Source organism: Cyprinodon tularosa, unplaced genomic scaffold (genome assembly GCF_016077235.1).
Source record: "Cyprinodon tularosa strain WSP-4 unplaced genomic scaffold, ASM1607723v1 ctg69, whole genome shotgun sequence".
Lineage (NCBI taxonomy): Eukaryota > Metazoa > Chordata > Actinopteri > Cyprinodontiformes > Cyprinodontidae > Cyprinodon > Cyprinodon tularosa.
The window spans coordinates 2,704,262-2,731,272 of NW_024039440.1; the positions used below are offsets into that span (position 1 = coordinate 2,704,262).

Consider the following 27,011-nt stretch of genomic DNA (forward strand, 5'->3'; position numbering starts at 1 on the left):
AAAAATGGTGGACCACTTTGTGGCATGGTGTGGAAACATACCAAAACAAACTTAATTTCAGTTAATTTAAAAATTTCAAATAACTTCTACAGTTTCATTTAAAATGTTTTTATGCTCATTTGAGGCAGTTTTAACTATTACGAAAAGGAGTCAGAACGAAACAAAAGCTAGAAGCCAATTTGCCAAATAAGTTCTCACATTGCTAACATTTACCCCGCATGAAGAATCCCATAAAGTAATGCATCAGAATTCCAATTTCTTTACTACGTCCTCCTACTGCATGTAACATTGCCAGTACTAGTTGAAAGATGCTTATTTTACATTTTCTCTGGATGGAAATGTAGCAATTGACTGAATCAAATGAGGCCTGTGGAGCTTTAATTTTTCTTTTGGTTCTCTTCTCTTAAGTCATGATATGCTCTTGAATTATTATCCATGGACATCTTAACAGTTCCATTTTACACAGTTTGTGGCTCATGGAGCTCATGGCATTTTGCTAAAGTCCCAAAATTGAAGAATTGTACATTCCATACCTCCATACTCTTATATGAGTGCAAATTTACTAGAAAGAAATCAACTGTAGAAAAGAATATGAATCAGCAAAGTGCAAAAGGGTCAAATTTTGATATAGTTATTTGAAACAGTTTATTTTTTCTCTTCGTTTTGGTACAATAAACCAATGTTTTCCATCTATATCACTTGAGATGTTTACATAGCTCTTTCAGCGATGCCATGTTTCAAAATATTTGGATTAAAACATCTCAGTACAAATTCCTGTATTACAAATAAATGTTAAAACTGATTTTGTACACCTACAGGTTGAGTAACAAGCTAGACAACTTAGACAACAAGGTTGCTGTTGAGCTGTCTAGAAACCATTATGAAATGTTTATCTTCTCATGCTTGTTTGCCACAATCTTCAGAGTTTGCATCATAAAGCGTGTTTGTCAGAATAAAGAGGAGACCCAGAAAAAATAAAGAATAATTCAAAAGAAATTTGTTCTGTGTATATTAATAAATAACTGAGTCTCTGTTAAACCCAAATATGTAACTTGGTGTTTCATTATACTGTATGATGTACTGACTGAGGAACCCTAAATGAGCGAGGAAGGAAGAATAAAACACCCTGGAAGATATTTGTAACTATCCCCACACATCTGAGATGAAAATTCTTACACACTACATGAACTTGGAAAAATTCTTCTCTAGATAAAAGGACACTGTAAGAATTTATTTTCTTTCTCTGTCATTACAACTGGAGGATATTGTCTAGATGGGTAAGTAAATTATTAAACCTGGTTCTCTGGTAATGCAGGAATGTGTGGACTACTTTATACCACAATACATTTTGTTATTCCTGATCTTAATTTAGGTTTAAAAAAATTAGATTTTTATATTTTGTCAGGAAACTTAATGAATACAGAAACAGGGCAAGTATAACAGAGTGTATGTGGTATGCTTTAAATACGTATTTATATTAATGTCAGTTTAGTATGCAGGTACTGCAAATGCCTAAAGTAGTATTTTTTTCGTATTTCTGTGTTACTTTTATGATATTAAACAACAGCAAATAAAATAAAATCATGTTATACAAAAAAAAAATAAAAATCAATCCTGTCTTATTCACTAATATGCAATGTTTTCAATCTAAAATAGTGATTTATTAGAACAAAAAAATTTCAGGTTAGCCTTTCTGTCTTTAGTGATGACATTTAATGTTAAAATAAAGGTCTTCAACAGGGGGTCTGCGACCCTTAGGGGGTCCTCGGAGGTACTGCGTGGGGGTCACGAAAGTTTCGGTTGATTATTTTTTTTTATATTCCCCCCTGCAATTTTTGTCCACTATTTCAAATGTCTTTAAATACGCATCAACATGAATTCAACACACTGTAGTGAACAGATAAATGGAGGCAGAAGATGTCTTTCAGTCATCAATGCACACATTTATCCCACATCATGTCCCATCAACAGAGATGGGAAGTAACGAAGTACAAATACTCAAGTAGATTTTTCTGATATTTTTACTTTACTTTACTACTTATTTTTATGGCGACTTTTTACTTCTACTCCTTACATTTTTACACAAATATCTGTACTTTCTACTCCCTACATTTAAAAAAATTGTCTCGTTACTTTAGTTTTGAATCATTTTAATGGAGCTACCGTTATTATTTTTCACGTCATCAACACCAAATTCAATCTAATTGGATGGGAATCTACGTTGCATTTGACGCACCACTACAAGATGAATCGACAGATACAAATAAAACAAATTTAATTTTCGCAGGACATTTTGAAACTGTTATAATAACATATTTAAATAACTTTCGTTGTCATTCCAAAAAAATTAAAAACAATCCACTGAACTTGGTTTCCAAGTTTGAAGACGTCTTCAAACTTGGAAACCAAGTTCAGTGGATTGTTTTTAATTTTTTTGGGAATGACCATGACCTGGATGACTGAGAACCTTCACTAGCAAACTTTTGTTGTCTTTACAACTGTAGTATTTTAATGTAAAAGAAACAGTTTTTTGTGTTTTAATTTTAACTTCCTTTTTTCTTATATATTATATCTCATTTAGATTTATAACAGAACCCTTTCTATTACGTTTTCATCGAAACGTCCTGTCTGTTTTAAATAAAGGTTTAGTAAAAAAAAAAAAGAATGACTAAACCGGATATCCTGTGAGAGTGCTCATGACTAAAATGCTCGATAGCAACGCCAGGCATTTATTCAGTTTTAGCTACTTTAAATTAAAGATTTCAACTGGGACAAATATAGGCCTATAAAGGACTGTTTTCTTTAGAATTTAATTTGTAAAGCACCGCAGAGCATTGCTGTTACTGCAGCTGCATGCTATTTAGCTTTAGCGCTTTATCTCTTTATGTAAACAAAAGAAAGGTTCCGCTTCGGAGGGGAAATAACAGAGGAGCACAAACCGATTTGCTGCATTGCTGAAGGTATTTTCTGCTTTTGGAAAGCAAACTAATAACATGTGTGGTTTTACTTACAGACATTTGGCTCTAGATATACACATAGAAGGTGCAGATGTTTGAGTTGGCTGCTCTAACATTTCTATTTTCCCAGCAGCGCATTTGCCCTGTGGTCAATGGAGTCACTCAATACGTTTGAGTCTGAGATGGAGCCTGATGGGCAGACAAACTACTCCCTGTTTCCTGCTCTGGACAGTATTGCAAGTCTGTCAGGGACAACAGAGAACATTGAGAGGTTCGTTTATGTTACAAATGATTGCAGTTCTTACAAAACATCATTTTATTTTAGTAAAAGTACCTTTCTGAGTTAGATGCATCGTTTTGTTATATGAATGCATTTTAAGTACAGTTATCTGAACTTCCTAAATGCATTTTCAATTTCCACGTTTTAGTCATCAGTAAATTTTAAAATGAGTGGCTTTATCTGTGAGGTGTTTCAGTTGGATGAAATCAGACAAATTGAAGCATAGTGTTACTATTGGTGCAATACAGTCATAATATGTGTTTATATTGTTAGTATGAATGTACCAATCTTTGGATTGATTTCTGATCCCTGGTTTTGTGAAGTTCTCACCTGCTAATACTTATTTCAGGATGTCAGAAATTTTCAAATTGCCCCCTTAAAGCGTTGTATAGTAATTGTAGTGACTATTTGAACAAAACTATAATTCAAAAAATAAAAAATTAAGACTTAAACGTGATCAAAGCAAAAGGTGAATTCAACTCAAATAGCCACCTGATGCACCGTGGATTCTGGCTTACGCAGTCCAAAAAGGAAAAAAAAAAAAGTCAAAATCCAATTCTTTGCTTTCTTTATTTCTCCGGTCAGACAAACAGGTTACAGGATTCATCTATTGCTCTCACTCTGATTCCTGCACCTGTTCTTTGATTGACTGACTGATTGATTGAGTGGCTGAAAACTGGTTAAAAAAAAAAACCATATGACCACCCACATGCATAATGAGCTACCTAAGACCTTCCTATTTATACTGTGAAACACCCACATCCCAAGCTAAAATTGAATAACTAAACAAATCATATTCTAAATAACAAATCAAAATAAATAATCCAAATTCTAAGATTTAACTGAAAATAGAGAAATAGCTGCTACATTACTCTTTTGTTGCTTTTTGGAAAAATTTAAAATTAATCTGAATGAAATATTACAGTAATATTAAACAAGGCTTAAATTTTATAAATCTGCATGAAGTAGAACTGTCTTTCACCATGTTACTGAAAATCTACAATTATAGTCAAATCCTTCAGTTTTGAGGTAGAAAAAAAAAATCTAAAAAAAAAAAAAAAAAAAAAAAGAACATTTCTAGAACATTTTTCTTGCTACTTGAATATTATAGTAAAGATCACAAATTATTTCCTTCAAATACCTGAAAATATAAGGTCCACCATTATCATATCAAGACCTTTTTTATTCGGCAACATTTATTAAAAAATACGTTGCAGTGTTCAAAGTTGCTATAGAGTTAAAAAAAAACATCCTTTTCTGTGGTCTGTCATCATTTTTTGTATAGGAGTAGAGGCTGTGTGCAGTGCGGGCTTCAGAATGTTTTTACATTTTTCAATGCAATCAAAAACAAAGATGCTTTTTCCTTAACTTTCATCTGCAGTAGTCAACAGTAAGGTGCATGATAAACTCCGCAATTCAATTGGAAGATACCCAAACATGGCATAAGGAGTATAGTTTAGATTAAAACTATCACAGTTTATTTGCTGAATCATGTTTCCCCTCTTCTGGAAAAATAAAATGCAGGGAAATACATGTAACGTAGGATTATCAATAAGGAATAAATTAATAATTGGTTGCACTAGGTGAATATTGGAAAGTCCAAATGTATTCCCATGTTAAATCAAACTTCAAAAAAATCTACAATTATTTTATGATAGAAAGTAAAAAAGAAATTTTCGAAATTACAGAACTGAACTAATTTCCACAATGGAAGATGGATGGATAGATAGCGTTATCTGTAGCTATAGCGCCCCCTAGCTCCAACATTTAAGAGTGGCTTATGTTATACACATATAACTTTGCACAGCAATGTTAAATGCTTTTATTTGTTACAGGTAGGGTAGGTCATGCATCAACTGATTTCTCAGTAGATTGTTTAGTTTGATTCTTTCATTATTTATTTATTTTTTTTTTTGCAAACTTGTTCTCCCTTTTTGCAGTGAACCTCCCAGTGAAATTACTGAGAAACCAAATCTCACGTGGCTTGATGCTGCTCAGGTATTACCTACAAATCCATTAGACTCTATGCTGCCACCAGCTGCTACTTTAGATGTCATTGCCTCTTCCTTGTGTAGATTGTCCTGGAGGAAGCTGGGCGTCCCATGCACATAAAGGAGATCAAGCAAAGAATCATCAATAGGGGCCTTGTTCAGTCCAAGTATGCCAATCGTTCATATTTAATAAAGGTTGAAAATGTGCATATTCCTGCTAAAGTTTCTCTTTAGATTATTTGTGATGTTTCCACGTGTTAACTGTTTGAACAAAGAGAAGCTAATTAGTGTGAAACTTTTCAACATTTAATAGTGATTTGGACATTCTTAATCTACTTACATTGTTTTCCTCAACAGTGCAAAATCAAGCCTGGAAGCCGTCATGTATCGTGAGGTAAGAATATTTTTTTTAAACTGTGAAACCTCTCCCCCTGCGTTTGTCTGGATGTCTTTTAATTTCTCCATGTCTTTCCATCAAGCTTTTTTGACCCTTTTTTTTTTTTTACCATCATCTAGACATATCTGAACTGTGACTATGTCAAAGAGCTGCTCGGTAGAGATATGCACAATCCCTAAACCTGCTGTAACCAATAAGGACACAGTTTACCTAAACCCAATTTTATGGGTTTTTATGGCCAAATAGAGTTTCCTGCCCCAAATGCATTCGGGCTCAGTTTCACATTATGTTTCAGACCCAAAAAGGCAGCAGGCGTTTCAAGAGGATTGAAAACAGAAATGGAGTCTTTGCCTTACTGGTGAGTTTTCTGGTAAAACTGACATCTCTTTCACATGAAAACTAAAAACAAAATGGAGCCCATAAAGAATTTGCTTTTACCTTTTTTATTGTAAGTACCTCTGTACAAGGTATAATATTAAATTACAGTTATGATTATTATGTAAATTGTTTATTTCTACATTTATTTTATACCGCACATTTAAATGCCACAATCAGAAAAAATATTTCTTTAAATACGTATTTATATTAATGTCAGTTAAAAAATACTAAGAAATGTGTTTTATGAACATTTAAAGTATTGTTAGTATTCAAGAAGAAGCTATACTGTGAAACAGGTAATTGTCATAGAGTGGAAATATTTGATGTTCAAAACACACATAATTATTTCATCATTTCCCATCTTTGCTGTTAACCATCATGAAAATAGAAAACAGAAAATAAATAGAAATAGTGTGACGGTGGGGAAATTAATCCGGCCCCACCCACTGACTGTGTATATTACTGACAGGTTAAATACATTTATATGGGCTTTAAAATAGTTTAATTAATGCTATAATAGATTCTTCATAATTTTTTGTCTAATGCAAATGGTTTCAGTTTTATAGAAATTATTGGATATATTTAAAAAAAAAGTTAGAGTTTTGCGTCTTACGTTTCCTTTGCCACAGTGTCTTCACATTTTGTTAACAGTTTGTCATTACTGCATTTCTTATTGAAATCTGTGTTAATTGTTTACATTTTCACGAGCTAAGCGCAACACAGACGTCTTGTATCTGAACCTTCTCCTGTGTCTCCCTGCTGCCTTGCAGACTGATGAGGAGCGGCAGCAGGCCCTCACCGCCCAGGCTTTCCTCAGCTCGGCGCCACCGGCCCCACCGAGTGGAGCTTCCAGCTCTGGCTCCGGTGCCTCGGTGCCGGCCTTCCCATCTCCCCCGAGTTCCTCCGATCAGAAACCAAAGTTAAAGAGGGGTCAGCGGAAAAAGCAGAATGAGAAGTACAGATTGAAGTACTTGAGGCTGCGCAAAGCTGCTCGCACCATGATATTTGTAAGAAAACTTTTCTACCAAATATTAACCGTATACAGGAAAGAAAAAAAAGCACCTTCTCTGTCTGTTCTGTGTTTATATGTGGCGTATGTTTTGTGCGGTATCGCTTTAGGGATTAATCACTGCCTGGATGGAAGCAAATGACATATTCTACTCTGCTGATATTTCTAGATTAGATACTAAACTGAAATGAAAAACAAGAAAGTGTTAAAACTAAATATATCCCCTGACTCTGTAAGTAAATTGAATCTTTTGCGGTATTAGTTTATAAGCCTCTTACATGTGTGGAGAAATGTTGACAATGTCTGCTTTCTACTTTAGTGTCACTGTGTTTGATAATGAGGGCCAGTCTCCATCTGAACTCACGTTGGAGTCCAAAATACTTTAGTTCATGTTCAACCCAGTGTCCGCATGTCGCATCACTAATTACAACCAAACGTGTTATGTATCTTTTTTTTTTTTTAGCTTTTTATTGTCATCACACTGTCGCAAGTACAAAGCAACGAAATTAACTCTCTGCATTTTACCCCCCCGCATAGGAGCAGTGGGCTGCCATTGTGGGGTGCAATCGGGGGTTAACGATTCTTGCTCAGTCACATAGTGGCAGTCTTTGGGGGTGGGTTTAAAACTCACAACCTCAGGATTCCAAGCTCTATGCCCTAATCATTAGGCCGCCACCGCCTTTCCAAACATCTCTGCTTTGTCCCTAGTGTCCAAATGACACTGTAAAAGAGGTTGCGTTTAATCAAAGCCTAGCTTCTCTCTCCATCTGCTTTTTAGCAAAAACTGGTACTCAGATCTTTTCCTGATCTGACTCATGTGAACTTTTATCTTTGAATTTGTCGACTGAAGCCAGAGGTGTCTGAAATAAAGCCTGTAGTTTTTACATTTCCCAGAGCGTTATGATGCTAGTTCAGACAAATTTGCAGGCTCTTCCTTCTCTTTTTATAATGATTTCCATTTGTTAACAGTCTTCTTGGGCTGCTTTTAGTTTGGAAGGGACCCAATAACCTCCTTCTACATTGTTGTACAGGGTTACTCTCTGAGGTCTTCATCAACGATATTTTTACCAAAAATCTAAGTGTAAATAATAGAAATCTGTTTAACATCTTCTAAGTCCATAGGATTATGACCTTTCTTTCAGCTTTATTTTTTTGTAAATATTAGATTATTTTGGTTAATCAGTAATCTTTGTGAAATCTGTTTGAATCTGTTCTACAGTTGTTAAATGGATGCATTTTCTTTTCACTGGGATTGTATAGATGTGGACATGGATAATAAGATTTTAATTCTTTTTGGTATGTAGCATGACTATACTGCTTTTCTTTTATTAGGAAAATGCAGCCCTCTGTGATGAAATTGCTCACACAGAAGAGAAGTTCTTAAGAGCAAAAGAGGAGCGCAAGTATGTATATGTAGATATATAATTTGTTCTCAACCTTTTTTTTAATCACATCTCCAATCACACCTTGAATTTCATTGTTTTCCTTTTTTTCTAGGTTCTTATTAAAGTCTTTGATGCAGTACCAGACTTTTTCAGAGGGGGAGCTCCTGCCTACTCCCACTTCCAGCTCTCTTCCTCCTGCCCCACCTGCAGCCCTGAACTCAGCTCCTGCTGCAGGGCCTTCAGCCGCGTCTTTGCCTCATAATCCGATGTCTGTGGTGCCGATGGGTGAAGATGGTCTGCTTAAAAAAACGAAGAAGGAAAGAAAAGAACGTGGGAAAGAAAATGGAAAGGAAGAATGTAAGTTTGAAAGGTGTGGAAAGAATCAGTGTAACACGTTCTCATGAATAAATACCAATAAAAATGTGTCTTCAGTTCAGAAGAAGATGTCCAAGAAGAAGAAGCTGGCAGATGGCTCACGCAGACTGGTGCAGCCCATCCCACTGGACTCGTCGGGCCGCCCCGTGTTTCCTATCGTACTTGGAGGTTTAACCATCTACAGCCTAGGAGAGGTCAGCATACGGGAGAACTCTTAACCTTATAGCATCGCTAATAATTTATAGTACTGAGCCAATAAGTCTCAGCTGGTCTGTTTTAAGGCTGATACTAACAATCTGAGTTTGTGGCTCTTCAGATCATCACGGACAGAATGCTGTTCCATGATGAGTGCGCCATCTACCCAGTGGGTTTCTGCAGCACACGGGTTTACGCCAGCATGAAAAATCCTGAGCAGCAGTGCCTGTACACCTGCCAAATCAAGGACGGGGGGACGGGTCCACAGGTGAAAATCTTTGAACATTAGCCTCTTTAGAGCATGATAAATGTGACATCCAAAGATATGAAGTATAGTTCTCTGAGATCCACATAGAGGCTTTTATTCTGTTTGCTAGATTTAAATTGCTGTGCACTGACTGAGAAAAATGTCTCTTTGAGGATAATAAAGTTGGCTTTTTTTTAATAGTTTTTATGCGATAGTTACTCGTTTTATGAACAGTAGGCTGACAGGAAAGGGGTTACGAGAGAGGGGGAGAGACATGCAGGAAAGGACCACAGGCCGGATTTAAACCCGGGTTACCCGTGTCGAGGACTAAGGCCTCCATACATGGGTAGTGTGCACTATCAGTGGGTGAAACTTTTTTTTCTGCTGCTAACTTTTAGTTTGAGATTGTGCCTGAAGAAGATCCTCAGAATGCCATCGTGGCCTCCTCCGCTCTGACATGCCACTCAAATCTGCTGAAGGCTATTTCCTCTAACAGGTAACCTACTGATTGTTTCCTAAAACTCTAACAAGCTTAAAAAAATCAAAGGCTTGGAAAACTTGAGGTTCATCTGCAGCTTTTAGCTGATTTTTTTCCCCCCTTTGGTCCCGTTAAACCTCTTTAATATGTTTTTTTTTTTTTTTTTTTTTCAGTTCCAAGCCTGTGGCACCAATCATTCCATCTGGAGCTGACTTCTTCGGCTTCTCTCATCCGACCATCCAGAATCTCATCCAGAGCTGTCCTGGAGCTCGCAAATGTAGCAAGTGAGTTCACTTTGCTTCCTGGATGCTGTGCTCCTTCATACGTTAAGTCCTGACCGGTTTTATTCATATCCTGCTTACTGTAGTGCTTAGCAGATGAAAGTAATCAGAGAAAGCCATTTGAAACAAGATTAAAAATAAATATTTTCTGAACGCCAAAAAATGCACTTGAACCATGTTACAGACACATTTATGTGAAATTTGAAATCAACTCTGAAGCAGTTTGAAAAAAGCATGAAAGACAAAACCAATTGTGCTTCGGTATTCATAGTATTTGTAATAAACGGTTTATTTTAAGAACTTCGGAATTTTAGACTTTAGTTTGATGGTAAAAATTAACTAAATGTTTAAAGAAAAGGAACATTTTAAATAAAACTTGACTGTTTGTTCCACTTTTATTTCCTAATTCATGACAAACAGGTCTGATTCTGCTCATCTTTACTACTGAGAGACTGTGTCAAAGTTTAATGCTTCTATAACAGTTATGCATTATGTTCAACTGCAGATATCAAGAGGATTAGGCCGCAGGATATTTGAAAAGATGCAAAGCAAATCGATGTTGGTTGGTTTTCATAGTGATTAACCCTCTTTTTATTTACTTCTCACATTTTTTCATCATTATAATGTTCTTGCTACTCTCCATAATGTTCATCAACAAGGTTTTATGCTTGGGGATGAATGGTAGTAAAAGTCCTTGCAGTGTGCCAATATACGTTACTTACATGCATAGTTTTAAGGCATAGAATATTAACATATTTTGGTCTGTTAAATATTGCGTCCAAGTGGTCCTTTGTGATTGCTGTTCACATATCGATACATAGATGTAAAGATACTGATGGATGTACTTTATCAAATAAAATCAACTTCTCAGAATTATATCTTTATAACACTTAATATTTTCTGAATAGGGTTATGATTTTAGGGAACTCATCTGTTTTTAATTTATTGAAAGCAGACAAGCACCAAGAAAGAAAAAAGATCTTCATCTTAGTAGTAAATGTGGTTTTATCTATTAGATAATCCCTCGTTTCTCTGGATCCTTCAGCTACAGATGGATTCGTTTCGAGGTGTGTCGCCCTGGTGACGGCCAGCTCCCTCACAGCCTGTCAGAAGATGATGCCTCGATTAGCTTCGAAGCCTACCTGAGACACCAAGGACTGGATGTGAACATCAAGATGGAGCACATCACAGGTGCGTCATTGTGTCAAAGCTGACTCAATAACCCAAATAACCCACTCACTGCTTTCTGAATGTCTTTGGAGCAGCTATAGTGTCACAAATGTGTTTTACTTATTTTCCCCAAATGAGTCCTAAATATTCTATTTTTAAAGTGAAACTGAAGCAAAGTTGCTTGTTTGTATTTTCTTATGCATGCTGTGACACTGCATGCATTAGATGCACCATATGATGCAAGCGATTCCTAACCCAATAGGCTTAATTTTACATGTATTTAATAAAGCCAGCTGTGAAGTTGGAGAGAATATTCTCTGCTGGTTTATATTTTGATAATTGCTGGTTTATTTAACTGTTTGTGATGTAGTTCAAAAAGTTAGGTTTGCTCAAATCGGTTCTGGTGTTCTACTATAAGGAGAAGTGTTTTGCTTTCCCCAGGTGATCCACGTGCTAACCTGATCGTCCTCTTTCCTCTTTCAGGACACTCGCCTCCATCTCCTTGTGTCTCTCATCACCAGACCTCCCCCACTGTGAAGCCATCCTCCTATTTCGGCTCCTGAGATTCTCCTCTGTTTGTTCTGAATCATACTTTTCCTTCGTTTGAATAACTCAGACATATATTTAATTTGTAATTATTCAGCATTCCTTAGAGGTTGGCCTAAGGATGTGTACAGTATGTAAATGAGCTGTTGTTTTTGTTGCGATTGTTTCTTTATAAATGTTGATTTTTGAATATGTAATAATCATATATTACATTTTTATGTGTACAGTCATAACCTGCATTACTGAAACAAATCCTACATAGTTGAGTGTGATCATGATACATTGATGTATATAGTATTAAACTGAACATTTTGTTATAACCTGTGGAGTTATTTTACATACATTTAGTTAGGGTTAGTTTTTTTAAATAAATCGAAAGCTAAAAGATAAATCAGGCTCTTGTTACATGAAGAGAACGGTGGTTTGAAAGAGCCAAAATATGGGTGTGTATGTATGTGTGTGTGTATATATATATATATATATATATATATATATATATATATATATATATATATATATATATATATATATATATATATACACATAACGATTTCTTAAACTCACATAAATTGTATTTCTATGTTCTAAAATTACTCATTTATTTCAGGTTAGAAAAAAGCTAACTACATCAAAATTCATGTAGTTGTATAAAATCTTGACAATATCAAATGCTTATTCTATTTTATTTTATTTTTTTCACATTTCATCAAGACAGCAACAATGTGGAAAGTCATTGCACGCTGCTAAGAACATATTATACAAATGGCCACAAAAATCTTACATTCCACTGATGGGTTGTATAAACGTGTGTAAACAAAAGAAATTACAATTGTGCATTTTATCATTTCAAATTTAGAATGACTGTGGATTAGAGAAAAATCAGTTCATTCATCATTCCCCTCTAAATAAGAGAAACGTTTACATGCATCATTAGAAGCCTGAGTCCTGGATAAACTTCTAAGAACTATATGAATAAAATAAAAAAATGGCCACCTATCACACATTTATATAAGCTCAGATTTAAAGACAATTTATAATGATCTAGCAGCAACAAATACAACTTTAAACTGATCCAGAGAAAAAACCATATTGGGACAAACCAGGGTATCTCCACTTGGATGAGATCAATCAGTTCCGTTTTACTCATGTTTAAAGCCGCCTAATATGTGTATATTTAGATGAGAGAGCCAGCTCCTCAGATGCGTTGAAAATCTATACAAAAGCAAAAAATATAAAAAAGAAATAAAATTGAATAAATTAATATTTTTATAAAGATAGATGAATGCAGCACCCTCTCTAGGCCAGAGTTTGTATTACACCATCCTTACTCTGGACTTTTCAATTAAACAGGTTCCAGCTCTTAAATGAAAAGTGCCAGCTGAGAACCAAGCCAGGTCATATAACTACATAATCATAACCATCTTGTTTATTTTTCAAATATTTATTTGCAGCTGTATCATACAAATAGTTAAGAAATCATTTATTGTGATTTCTGCATTTGTTTTTGCTTTTTTAGAAAATGTCTCTTTAAAGGCACCTAAGATGACAGTTTCAGACCCCCGTGATTTCTAAGTGGGAGAACTTGCAAAATAGATGTTCAAATATGTATTTTCCTCGCTGCAAGTAAACACTGTTTTAAGACTTGTGTAAAATCTGTTTGCATCTATCCAGTTATCAGCTTGCCCTCATCTTTTTATTTTTTATAGTCAATATATTCCTAATTTACAGGTTTCATATTTACCCTGGTATCTGTTCATACACTGCAAAAAATGAAATCCAAGTCAATTTTTCTTAAAAGTGCATTTTTTTTATTAAGGAGGTAGGTGAGACATACCTAAAGGATTAAGACAATTTACATTTCAAATTCCTTATTTCCAGTGCATCTTATTTTAACAGTAAAAATACTCATTCCATTGGCAGATTATTTACATACTCAGATTAAGGGTAAATAGACCAATTTTAATAGTTTTATACACTGCAATATCTAACAGCAATAAATATAAAACAGGTATATTATTGAACACTTTTCCACTAATATCATGATTCTGTCCCAAAGAATAAATCTGACTTGTAGCTTCACCTGATAAATGATCTTCTCCAGCAAATAGAAGACTATTGATAATATTTTCCATTCCTCGTGAAAAAAGGACAATAAAACACCAGTCATACTCCATCATTCCTACTAGTTTTCATTAATCATGAAAGTAGAGTGGATTTTTAGGAAATGTAGAAAAAATACAGAAATAAAAGAAATCAGTAACAAAAATATTTTTTTATTTCTTTTTCAGATCCTTTTCCAAACATTTTGATTGGCTGAGTATTTATTGGTGATAAAAGGAGGTGTAGGTAAATTCCCATCAATATCGTAAACAGGGCATGCTTTGAATTCACAGGGCCAGTCTCTCCATGCATATCTAAGAGCGGCAACTTCAGATGACGGACACGAGCCAACAAACAGCCTGATGCTGGTGTGATTCCAATCCATGATGGCAGCTGGAAGCCAAATGGACTGGGTCTCACATGAAACTTTCTTCTCTGAACAGCAGATCTGTGAGAATAAAATTGGTTAATAGAGTTGGTGAAAATATCAACTTTTGATTTGAAGTTGGTGTCAATTTAAATTCTGTTAATACAAAGTTGTTGAAATGCAGAGGAATCCCGAACCACACTCTATACTAAATAAAAATATTCCACCACTGTGATATATTGAGTGTATATTTGATCATTTTGATGAGGAGGCCTTCTGGTAATGTAAGGATCTAGAGAAAAAAAAAATGTAACCACAGAAATATGAAGACCAATATTAAGTTTACATATACTGTACACAATAAGAACCCAAATCTTGGACTTTTGAAATACTGTTTTAATGAGGCACAGCTTAGGCTACGTTAACACTGCAGGCCTTGATGCTCAATTTTTTTTTTAAATCAAATTTTTTTGTGTTGCCGTTCACATTTCCAAATATATGCGACTTGTATGTGATCTGTGTTAACTGCATTAATACAACCAAAGTGTCCCGCAGGCACAGTAGAGGACGCAATGACAACACAAGCCAGGGTGCTCTGTGTTCACGGAAGCAAGCATGGATGGTAGTGCTGGAGAACATCTAGCGATCTTTCCCAACCATAAAAACTCAATCTTTCCAAGATGGTTAAATATAAATACTGCTCTCTGCATCATCGTCCACCATTGTTGTTTTTCTTGCCACTTCTGCATAGCAAGAAGCGGAATAGTGACCTTTGTCGGGTATTAATGACATTCAGGTCAGATGAATGCAACCTTCAGACACAGGTCGCATTTGAAAAGAAATTTGAAAAGATCAGATTAGTATTGGATTCAGGACCACATAGCCATTGGAAAAAAAATTTGCATCCGTGTTGTTCCAACTGTCATGAAAAGATCAGATCAGAACAACAAAACAAAACAAAACAAAAAAACAATCAGATTTGGGTCACTTCAGGCTGCGGTGTGAACGTAGCCTTAGTGGATCAGCCTGTGGCACAGCTGAAGTCCACTGGAAGCCAATTTGGCTTTGATAGCTCCCTTCAGTTTGCATGCATTGTTTGATCTGGTCTCTTATCTTCCTCTTGACAATATACTCCACAGGGTTCAGATTTAATCATGATAACAGGACTTTGGTCAGTCAGGCACACCAATATCATTTAATGTTTATTATTTAAAGCAGGTGCTGGTAATTTTTCCTAGGCACTAAAGTCCTAAAAGCTGCATCTTCACAAAGCTTTCAAGCTAAAACAGGCTGCAATCCAAGTCTTAACCTCAAATGAAATGAAACATCTATTTTTATTGAACTTTGACAAATAGTAACTATGCAGTACTTTTACCCCCCTCTCCTTTCTTCATCTACTAAAGCTGCCAATATCTTAGGTGTTTTCCCAATCATTTTTTCCTGCAACTCAGTAAATTCTTCAAATGTATTTTTTTGTGTATGTTTTACACAATCTGAAATAATCTTAATCATACTCTTAACATATAGGGATGCTCACCTCAAAAATGTTTTTAGATGATGCAACAGAGACAGCCTTATCGTAGGTGATGATGATTGAGTTTTCCTTTAACATGATTTCTTTGGGGAAAGGTCCTTGGAAAGATACATTTTTTTCTCCATAAGCCACAGCTCTAGCACCCAGTGTTAGCCTATGAGCAACATCCTGTTTGTCTCTGGGATGGATTCTGCAAAGGAAAATTAGGCTCCATAAAGTTTGATACAAAGTAAATACAGTAAAATATAAAAGTTAAACAGTGAGAAATAAATAAAAAAAAAGATTAATTTTATTTTGTCTTTAAAAAACAAAATTTATTTCTCCTCATGTATGACTGCTTTTTATTATGACCACGCTTTTATGAACTCAAACATTACAGCTACACATCATAGAAACTGGTGCATTAAGGAAAACCTTTCAACTTTTGACCAGATTCTTAAGTGCACAAGCATTTTTGCCAAATGGATCCTTACGTGCCATATGGTGAGGTTTTATCCGGTAAATCCAAAGCCACTGCCATGAAGGTGTTCTTCATCCTGCTGTTTGGGACAAAGCCCATGTCTGCCGTTTGGTGCCAGCGAATTTCAGGAAATCCATCATCTGTGGAACCGTTTTTGTAGGTGGACAGCTGCAAACAAAATCATTTATCAGATGCAGATATAGATGCTTATTTTAGCTCCAGAATATAGAAATCTGTCATGTTTTGTTTTTTTTATTTAAAGAGCCCACTTCACAGCATACTTGAACAAATCCAAATGGGAAGTCAAGAGCAGTCTGCCCCCCGGAGCCTTGGTGAAATCCCATCCTCCAGTCATTTATCATAGCAGGAAATGAACAGTTGTACTTGTCTTGATGGTACTCTGCATTTGCCTCACCTGAAAATTATAAAGATTTGACTGATATGATTTGAGTATCCCAACTTTTAGAACATCTACCATTTGCAAAAGTTTCATTACCCTGGTACCAGATGGCTCCGTAGATCGTCATATTGAGGAATGGGTGGATCATTGCATTCCATAAAACGGTGCTTTTCATCATAGAGCTGATGGATTATGACAGACAGATTAGAGATCACCAGACAACGAACAGACAAATATAATGCCCATTTAGCTGAATTATGCAGTTTTTCATGTCCCTACTTGTCTTCACTTTGATTCAGTCCACACTGCTTCAGGGCTCTTGGGGAGGACCAGGCTTCCACTGGTGTGCCTCCCCAACATGACTCTACCAGTCCTATGGGGTACTGCAGTTTGTCGTACATGTAACGCCCAAAAAGCCAACACACAGCTGAAAAATCTGCAACGACACCTGCAAGAGCAGCAATACCACACAGCTTAGATGGGAAGCTGACATGCAGCAATCAAGGTGCTAACATTAGATGTATATGGAGCTATTAAATAAACAGGTGGACTTTCTCTATAATGAAATGATTATAAAGACTTTAATAAACCTTGAGAACTGATTTTAGGCTTGAATTTATTGCAATTTTTCTCCAATCCCTGTGGTGGTCCAAATTATAAATATAGACTCAAAATTTTACACACCGACTGATGTTTTCCTAAACCGTCTTTAAAGGGAGGATCCAGAGGAAGCCCTCGTGAAGCCATTTCCATTATGCCTCACATTAGCTCATCACTTCATAGTGGTTAACAAACTAAATCACCCCCCCAGTTTATGATTGCTTGAAACTCCATTGGTTACAGCATCATTCCTGAAAATCCTAACCCTCTTTAATTTCATCTGTGAGTGAAAGTTCTGATCAAATTATCAGTATTTGGACACTAGGGCTGCAACCAATGATTATTTAGCAAATTGATTATCTGTCAAAGGTTCCCTAAAGAAGTTCAAGAAACTAACCAGGTGAAACTAAAACTTTACCACTTGTATTGTTCTGAATATTGCATATCTATAGACGAAAAAGCTTTTTTTTCATCTTAAATGCAAAATGTTAATATTTATTTTTTACAATTTTCCCGAATTACTGCTCTAAGTAGGTCGCTCTGTCAGCTAAAGGCATGTTTTACAGTCTCTCTACTCCAGTTAGTTGATGATTATTTCAATGATCGATTAATCAGATTAATCCACTTGTTTCAGCCCTACTGGACATATTTGGGTGTTTTTCTCTACAGGATAAGGATAAGGTTTGGACCAATGCCTAAAATTATTTCTGGAAATTGTTATACAAAAAGCATATGGTACAAATGAAGGTTCCAAAAAAAAGGTATGAAAAAATGCAGGGATTAGGTATGATTTTGACCCTATATGGATTAGAGAAAAAAATAATTAATCACTCTGTTTTTTTATACAAAAACTTATTGCAGCAGTTTGTTATGTTACCATTACGCTCTAAAAAGAGAAACGTTTACATCCATCATTAGAAGCCAGAAGAGTCCTGGATAAACTAAGAACTGTACGAAAAAAAAATGTCCACCTATCACACATTTATAGCAGCTTAGATTGAAATAAAATTTTTAAAGGATCTAGCACCAACAAATACAACTTTTAACTGTTTTAATTATTTAATACAGATAAGAAACCATCTTACTGGGGGTGGGGACAAACCAGGGCATCTCCACTTGGATGAGATCAATCAGTTCCGTTTTACTCATGTTTAAAGCCGCCATAAACGGCCTAACATGTGGATATTTAGATGAAAGAGCCAGCTCCTCAGATGCGTTGAAAATCTATACAAAAGCAAAAAATATAAAAAATAAAAATGAATAAATTAATGTTTTTATAGAGATAGATGAATGCAGCACCCTCTGTAGGCCAGTCCTTTTATTACACCATTCTTACACTTAGGACTTTTCAACCAAACAGGTTCCAGCTCTTAAATGAAAAGTGCCAGTTGAGAACCAAGCCAAGTTACATAATTGCATAACCATAACCATCTGGTTTATTGTTGTTCAACCCTCTCTCTGTTGTATTATGTTGGAGGAGGATTGTACTACATCATTTAAAGAGTAATATCACACAACTTTATAAATAGATTATTCAATACTCCCATAGTAATAAAGGACTGAGACCAAAACAGTGTTTATGGATCTTTTAATAAATCGATCAACTGTACGCTTAGCAATGTCCTGCTAAATAATTTCAAAATAAGATAATCCGCTACCTTAAAGCTAATCAGACAGTTTACTCTGTGCTTTCTTATTTGTACACTTTTTGAGTTTTATATTTCATTGATTAAATATTATTAATATGAGAGTGAGTTAGTATTCTAGATTGACTGTTAACAAATTAGCCTGTCCTTAGCATCAAAGCGGTTCTTTCATCAGGTCCAGAAGCAGACTCTGGTTAGGCAAGCTCAATTTTTCTGCCAAAGCCAGGCGTTAGTATGACAAATCTCTAATAGCAGTAAAGCACCAGAACCAGTTTGGTGGAAAAGGCTCCTTTGTCAGAGTTATTTTAGAAAATTTGGCAAACAAAGTAAATTTTTTTTCTTTTGTCTTCCTCTTTTAGCCCAGCAGATCCAGTCAAACAGGTGTTTAATGGGCCTACTTACTGCAGAGGTGTTGAAATACATGTTGCTCTGGCCTCCACACAGCCAAATGTCCCCAAACAGCACATCTGTCAGGTTACAGGCACTGCTTTGAGAGATGGCATACACATTGTAGGGACCACCGGCCTCAACAGGGTCAAGAGTGACTTGCCAAATACCTGTAGTGGGGGAAAATACATACAACATAAGAAGAGGAAGAAAAGTTTTATTTTGTACCATTTGCAGTGATGGGTAGAAGTTCTTTTTTTGTCAGTTCAAAAGCAGGACAGGTGATTGTCATGTTCATCATTTGAGGTACAGTATGAAGGACTATCTGGCTTAAAGCAGTTCCTTGAAGGTTGAGGAAGATATTGCATGCTGCAGTGCATTCTTTTATTTTACAAAAGGGAAAGGAGAGCTAGGATTACTTAACAGGTGAGGATCATGAGGTAATCTGACAGTGTGTGGTGTACAGTGGGGCAAAAAAGTATTTAGTCAGCCACCAATAGTGCAAGTTCTCCCACTTAAAAAGATGAGATAGGCCAGTAATTTTCATCATAGATATACCTCAACTATGAGAGACAAAATGAGAAAAAAAAATCCAGAAAATCACATTGTCTGATTTTTAAAGAATTTATTTGCAAAATATGGTGTAGATATCATAAGCCACGCCTAAGCAAACTAATAATGTTGGCATGTAGATTCTATGTGTGCATAGTTTAAGTTAAAGTCCATTGGATTCCTTTTAATACAGCTAACTTCTTGATAAGTTTGGTAAAGCCCAAAAAAGAAAAATCTAACCCAAATTCATTGTTTCAGCCGTAGTGTCTTTTAGGGATCCACGATATTGGGATTTTGGCCAATATCCGATATGCCGATATTTTAAAACTCATGTAGCCGATAACCGATGTCGATACCGATGTTAAAGCTGGACAAAAATAAGTAGTCATTGAAAATAGCAGTTTTGTTATCCATTTCTGACACTGAAAAATAATATACTCAAATATATTTTCATATGCTGATATCAAATTGATTTTTAAAAACGCGGTATCGATCTATTTTACTTTAAAAATCTTGTAAAATTTCATCGTTCTGTTACAAACTCTCGTGATATTTTGGAAATTCTTGTGAGATTTTGTTAGTAAAAGAGATCGATGCCGCGTCAATATATCAACATATAAAAATATGGCAAAATTTCGTGAATTTTCGGGGGATTTCGTAGCATAACGATGACATATAGCAATATTTCCTTAGTAAAAGAGATTGATATGGTGTTTTTAAATGGCAATATATCAGCATATGAAGATATTGTGATATTTTAATGTATCAATATTTTTCCCTCGTCTTTAGAAGTTTTTAAGTCTGTAAAAAAGAAGTTTTTGAGGAAGAAGAAGAAGAAGTAGTATTTTTATTTTTTTTTTAGACTTTAGAAACTCAGAAGCTGATCAAATATCGGATTAAATATCGGTGGGGTGGCCGATGTCCAATATTCAGTTTTAAGGCCGATACAGGCCGATAGGGGGCCGATTATACCGTGCATCCCTAGTGTCTTTGTCTCATTTTTGTATGTGTTATACTTTTTGAATTTGTTGACCTTTTATGTATTTGCACCTGTAGACTTTAGATTTAGACGCATAAAGGCAAAGTATCATATTTCAGAGATAGAAAAATCGAAACATCATCAGCACATTATAAAACCCACTTTCTGACAAAAAGAGCATTTAAAGCAACAACTTTTGGATGCAAAATGCACTTCCAAATAAGATATAATGACCTTCCTTCTGGAACTGGAGCTCCTACTGTACTGCCTTTTTTGATAAAAAATTATCCTGAACAATCTTTTGTTATCCTGTTTTATGCACAAAGATGTTATGCGCATAAAACATGGGCAAGATCAATGACATTGAATATCTAAAAAGGGGAGGATTTCTCTTCCCCTCTTAAAAAAAAATTAAATAAACAAATCGGTTAGAAACACATGTAACTCTTGAGTGTGAAAAAATTAGAGAGCTGAAGTGGAGAAACAACCCGATGCTCTTCTAATTAAAACCAGTAACATTTATCTGTGAAGAAGTAAGAGTGTTAAAAAAAAAAAAAAAAAACCTCCACCGGTTTCTGGAAATTATTATTATTATTATTATTAGTTATACCAAATCCTAAGAAATGTTTCCCTCTCTAGGTAAGATGAGCATCAAATGTGCTACCAATGTTTGGTAAATAAAATAAATGCATCTTTCTTTAACCATCTGGATAGTAAATTTGCAGTAGTGAGTAATGGATTGAGACAGATCTCTATTCATGTTAAATTTGATTTAAAGTCCAAATCTATCAATCTATAAAACCCTGCAGTCATGACATAAAGATGATCCAGTTAGAGTACTGACAATTATGTTTCATATCTATAACCATAGGCTTCAATTTGGCCTTCTGGGGAATTGCATTAATTAAAAGCACCAAGCAAAGCCATCACAAATTAATTGTGACAAACATAATGATGGTTGATTAGTTCAGATATATGCAGAAAGAGGGGTGTGTATTAAAAAGTGGCACTTCTGTGAAAAAAAAAAAAAAAACATGGATGAAAACAACAATCCCAACTAATTATCAATCACCACATCAAGTTGGCTGCTGGCTGTGTTGTTCGCAGAATAATTTAATCACTTCATTTAACTCTGATTAGGGACACAGTGAAAACCCCTCCCTCTTGCCTGATGATAATTGATATAATTGGTGCAATTGAAGGCTGACCTCAGCTTGTAGCTTGCACCCCACAGAAATAAACCTCCCTGTTGATAAAAAACAAAGAAAAAGAGATGGATTTACCTTCCTTCACTGGGACCGATGAGACTTTCTGTTGAATTGGACCCGACAAGTAGACCGTGACCTTTTCGCCCTCAGGGCCGTAACCCCACAACACAGCCCTCTGTGGGGACTTCTGCAGAACCATGTGGTCTCCATAATAGGAGGCAAATCGCAAGGTCGCATCTTATCCAGGAAAGAAAAAAAAAAATAAGCTAGGGCTGCAACGAACAATTATTTTGTAAATCAATGAATTGGTTAATTATTGTTTCGATTATTCGATAACAAAAGGTTCCTTAAAACTTTTTTTGGAGAGTTCAAGATAAAGCATACTGACAGAAGAAAACATTTTTGTTTTTTTATCTTAAATGCAAAATGTTTATATATTTTTTACAATTGTGATATATTTACTGTTCTAAGTGAGTTTCTCTGTCAGCCAAAGGTCTGTTTTAGAGTTCTATACTCCAGTTAACAATTAATCGATTACTAAATTACCGTAAATCCTCTAATATAGACATGTATTCCATTAGCGGCCGGGACTCTAACAATTGCCGGTGTCACTGTCGGCAGAGGTAAATCGTATACAGGCCAGGCTTTAATTAGAACCAACAATGTTTCTGGGCAGTCCTCATCAACTTGTGATAGTAACATAGAAGTACCACAGGGGGGCAATGTTTGCTCTGTGTAAGCATGGGAATTCCCATGCTTACACAGAGATCGTAGTGACCTTACACAATCCTTCCGATCTGAAAGACTGGAGATTACTTGTAGGTCTGCGTTAAAATGACAGAATTTTGTTGGCCTTCGTTGTTCTGAATTTCCCTTGAAATATATATGATAGTGGTAGCCTACTTCGACTTAGCCTATGTCAAATAAAATTTCGCTGTGATGGCAGAACAGTTTCCGTTAACTTTTTGTCCTATTTATTTAAACTTTGTTTCGCAAGTCGGTTTGGCCAAGATCCCAGGCTTTTTTTTTTCTTTTTTGTGTTGCCGTGCAGAAAAATAGCAGCTGCTGGAAGATGTGTGACTTATCGGTATTTGTTGATAACGTTCTGTATACTCTTATGGTTAACTGTACTTTTTCAATAAATTAACCTAGTATTTTATAGGTTTAAAGAGACAAAAAGTCGTTTTTATCCATTCCACTCGCAGTCTGCTTTCCTCTAATAGAAATAGAGGCCTGCCTCTAATTCTGGCCTCCTTCCAATAATGGCCTGGTCCAAGATGTACCTGAAAGGCCCCGTCCTATATTAGAGGATTTACGGTAGTTGACGATTATTTCAATAATCAGGATTAAAAGTTATGTATGTAAATGTACACCATATATATGAAGTTAGGATATTATTCTAACATAAGTTTTTACCAATATAAATGATATCTAAAATTATATAACCTATTCATTAAAATACCTAAATGTCACTTTTATTTGATTAATACTTAATAAATGTACTTATAATAACATTCACCATTTATTTACAGTTTGATTCCTGTCTCTGTATACCATCTATTCACATAGTTGTATTGACAGTTCATATTTGATTTAATATCTATTAGTTAATAAACATAAATGGAGCTAAATCTAAAGAACGACATGCACTTCTTGGAGTTGGTTAACAGGTGGCGGTTGGGACATTTCAAACAGTTTTAACGCAGCTCGCGCCAATGTGAGGCCATTTAACTTTAGAGGTTAAATACTTACCGCTGAGATGCAAAGCAGCTAAAAGCAAAACAATGAGAGAAACTCCAGCCATGACTGGAGGCCCTGGACAACGAAACACCGGGAAGCCTTGCCCACAGCACTCGCTACACGCTCAAGAGGCTGAAGCGCTTAAAGTGAAACTGCTCACTTTCCAGGAGCTTCATCATGGCTGCGTCTCAATTCGCAGGCTGCGTACTTCCGAGGACGCAGCCTACCTAGCCTCCGGAGGACCCAGACTTGGTAGGCTGCTCCGGAGGATCCTCAGCCGTTGGTAAATGGGACGATCTAGCCTTTGGAGCACTTCCTGGTTGCGACACGACGTCATCACGTTTACCCCAAACACAGCGCGAAACAAAATCCGACAGCTCGAGAAATACGGAAAGAACCAACAAAAAAATAGAGATGGACATTTGTATTTTTTTTTATTTACTTGTTATTGGAGGAGGAGAGTCGCTTTGACGGCTTCGGCGGCAGCAAAACCTGCGACGGATTTTTCTCAGGCTGGCAGGGCAGTGGAGAGGTAAGATCTACCTGCTATTATTCTAACCCACAGGGGCCTGCTAATGATCAGAATATACCAGCTATTAAATAAACGCTTGTCAGCAGATTGATGAATAGGTTTAAATATCAAATTTTATATTTATTTGTAAGTTTGTGATTTATTTGTTTGTAACTTTAGTAATTTGAATTGAATAGTTAAATGTGTACAAACCCTGTAAATAACTGACTTAAATCACTACTTTCACCATTACTAATGTTGTGTTGAGAAGCCAAACTGTTGAGAAATAAATCCTTTTTGTCTAAATTGTTATCCCCTTACTGCCTGATTTTATTTGCAATTTTATATATATATATAAACATATATATATATATATATATATATATATATATATATATATATATATATATATATATATATATATAAACATAATACAGGGAAAAAAAATCAAAATATAAAAACATAAAAAATAAGTTAAATAGTGGATCTAGATGAAGTAAAATTTAATTTCTAATAAATCATGTAATAAAGATAAGGAAAAAAAGATAGATGACTGAATAAAAATAAATATTTTTGTCTTTTTTTTTCTACAGGTCATAACAGCCCCAGAGGATGAAGAGCAGGACGACATGCCAGAGGATGAGGAGGGGGAGAACGTGTTGGAGGCAGTCAGTGGTGCTCACTGGAGGGACCAGCTGTCTGCTGAGGTGTCTGCCCTGGAGGAGGGTCTACCGGACCACCGTTACATTTAGATGGCAAGTAGAATCACATTTTAGCTGTTCTCATTTCAGGGTTATGAAAACAGTTTTAGTAAAGTCATTATTTTCTGCGTCTTCTTGAACATTTTTAGTTACATGGCAGCCATCGATTGGATCAGCAGTGGAGAGAGGCACCCCCCACCCCCCAGATGATGTCCCACTCGCAGTCAGAAGACTCCAAGCTCATCTGTGTGGCATCCCATCCAGTCCAGCACCACCAGGGACTCCTGCTCAGTCACAATTGTATATATATGTTCTCTAGTAATATTTACTGTATATCTTTTGTAAATAGTTGTAGTAGTTAATTTTAAAATCTAATGTCAATAGTTAAAAATGTTTAATAGTTTATTGTAAATACTTGCTTCTCTAAAAATAAACTGATGTCACTGAGAAGTTGTTCTAAGTTTACTTAAATTATAAAGAAGTGATGAAACAGATCATGTAAAAAGGTTAAAAGACTTTAAGAACACACCGACAGCAATAACTTTTATAAACAATTTAATTTAACCATAACAGCAACACAGAACTTCAACTTGTTAAAAAAAACACCAAAAAAATAATAACATCTGTCCACCATCCTCTCCAATAAATGAAATAATCTGTTCATCCTTTCCCGCCTCCCTCTGCCATCTCCTCCCTGATTAAATCCACCAACTCGTCACTCCTTCTTCTCTTCCTCCTTTCCCTCCTCTCTCCTGGCCTCTCATCCTCACTCTCTTCCTCGTCATCGCCCTGATGCTGCTCAGCCTCTGCAGCACCTGGCACTGGTGTGTCCTCAGGGATGGAGGCAATTAGGACAGGTGGGGCAACAGAGGGCCTCCGTCCTAATACCTCATCCATGAGGACAAACCAGGGCCAGGTGACAGCAGTAGGATTCCCATTGACCGCTGCCCTGTCCAAGGATCTGTGCATTCCTAAAGTAGAGGAAAACAATTTGTATCAACTGATGCTATTTTCTGTAGTGTTTCTTTAAAGCTAGAAAAAAGGAATGTTTCATGATTTGGATGGATTAATGAAATTCTACAGAAAAAGACTGGAATGGTAACCTGGAGATTACTTTTTCAAGCTTACTCAAAGTGGAAATTAACATGAATATAATAAATGAAAGATGTAATTGCCCTACACACACACACATACATACATATATATATATATATATATAGGTGTGTGTGTGTTTCATTACATTATCCAAACCTGAACATACTTTGTATTTTTTTTTTAAGTTGTCCCACACAAGGATCACTTCTATCACAAAAATGAGATTTACAAAAAGTGGCATCTGAGCATCATTTGTTGTGATCAAAAGATTATATTTGTACGTTGGTGTTTGAACAGGACTTCTTTTAACTTGTGTGACTTTTACATAGAAATGCAACATGTAGATGGAATTCTGCCTCAACTCTTCCCTCCATCCGACTGCAGCAGTATTTTTGGCCCCGATGATAAGGAGGTCATTTTATCCACTCCTCTGTCTGCTCCCTGGAACAAAATGACATGTAAAGCATATTTCTGTTAAGTCAACAGGCAAAATAACTGTTCTGTATAATTACGCCTGTATTGTTCTTCAAGCGAATTATACTTTAAACCTTATTATACTGTACTGTAAATAAACTACATTATTGAGTATTAAAACAAAACGTTTGCAGTATTAACAGCCCAGTACAGCTGGACTAATGTTATTTCTTCAGCTGCATTAAGCTTTAACAGCTCTAATCCTTTGTTATAAACTGTATGAGAATAAATAGATCTGATTAGAGAGGGATACGGCTATCAGTACAGTAAGATGTAGGTTAAAATAAAAAATAGTGACATTTGTATGAAGGCTTTTAATTGTTGATGAACATCACGTATCAACAGGTTAGCTCTAAGCTTTAGCTTTAGCTGCTCCTACACATTCCGGTGGCTCCGTCACCGTCATGTATTTTAATAGATGTTCATAAAAAAAACAACAAAAAAAACAAACTACTTACATTTAAAGGTGTTCTCCGCACTACTGTCGGTGCTGCTGCTGCTTTCGGTTGTCCGTAACTTGAAGAAAATCCGACTTTCTTCTTCTTCTTTTTCTTCAACTAAAAAAAAC

General features: G+C 35.7%; 2 protein-coding genes across 4 annotated transcripts; one reads left to right on the plus strand and one right to left on the minus strand.

Moving 5' to 3' along the window:
* The first annotated feature begins 2,806 nt into the window (after positions 1-2,806).
* Positions 2,807-12,080, plus strand: tbrg1 (transforming growth factor beta regulator 1). Of its 3 annotated transcripts, none has more exons than XM_038267879.1 (15): positions 2,807-2,960; positions 3,088-3,228; positions 5,178-5,235; positions 5,313-5,395; positions 5,586-5,622; positions 5,921-5,983; positions 6,774-7,010; positions 8,345-8,415; positions 8,510-8,754; positions 8,830-8,966; positions 9,089-9,235; positions 9,613-9,710; positions 9,866-9,976; positions 11,019-11,164; positions 11,627-12,080. In XM_038267879.1, the coding sequence occupies exons 2-15, from the start codon at positions 3,110-3,112 to the stop codon at positions 11,704-11,706; spliced, it is 1,632 nt and encodes a 543-aa protein (XP_038123807.1). In that variant the 5' UTR covers positions 2,807-2,960; positions 3,088-3,109; the 3' UTR covers positions 11,707-12,080. The 3 variants fall into 3 exon arrangements, with proteins under 3 accessions (XP_038123807.1, XP_038123809.1, XP_038123808.1); XM_038267880.1 differs by having other exon boundaries at positions 2,864-2,960; positions 3,091-3,228; XM_038267881.1 differs by lacking the exon at positions 5,921-5,983.
* A 1,862-nt stretch (positions 12,081-13,942) lies between these two features.
* On the minus strand, positions 13,943-23,833 carry siae (sialic acid acetylesterase). Its single transcript, XM_038267874.1, has 10 exons — positions 23,675-23,833; positions 21,998-22,159; positions 19,199-19,353; positions 18,236-18,374; positions 16,830-16,998; positions 16,647-16,732; positions 16,432-16,565; positions 16,164-16,318; positions 15,694-15,880; positions 13,943-14,237 (listed from the first exon to the last, which is right to left on the minus strand). Exons 1-10 carry the CDS (start codon positions 23,724-23,726, stop codon positions 13,974-13,976), a joined length of 1,503 nt encoding a protein of 500 aa, XP_038123802.1. The 5' UTR covers positions 23,727-23,833; the 3' UTR covers positions 13,943-13,973.
* Between the last annotated feature and the right edge of the window lie 3,178 nt (positions 23,834-27,011).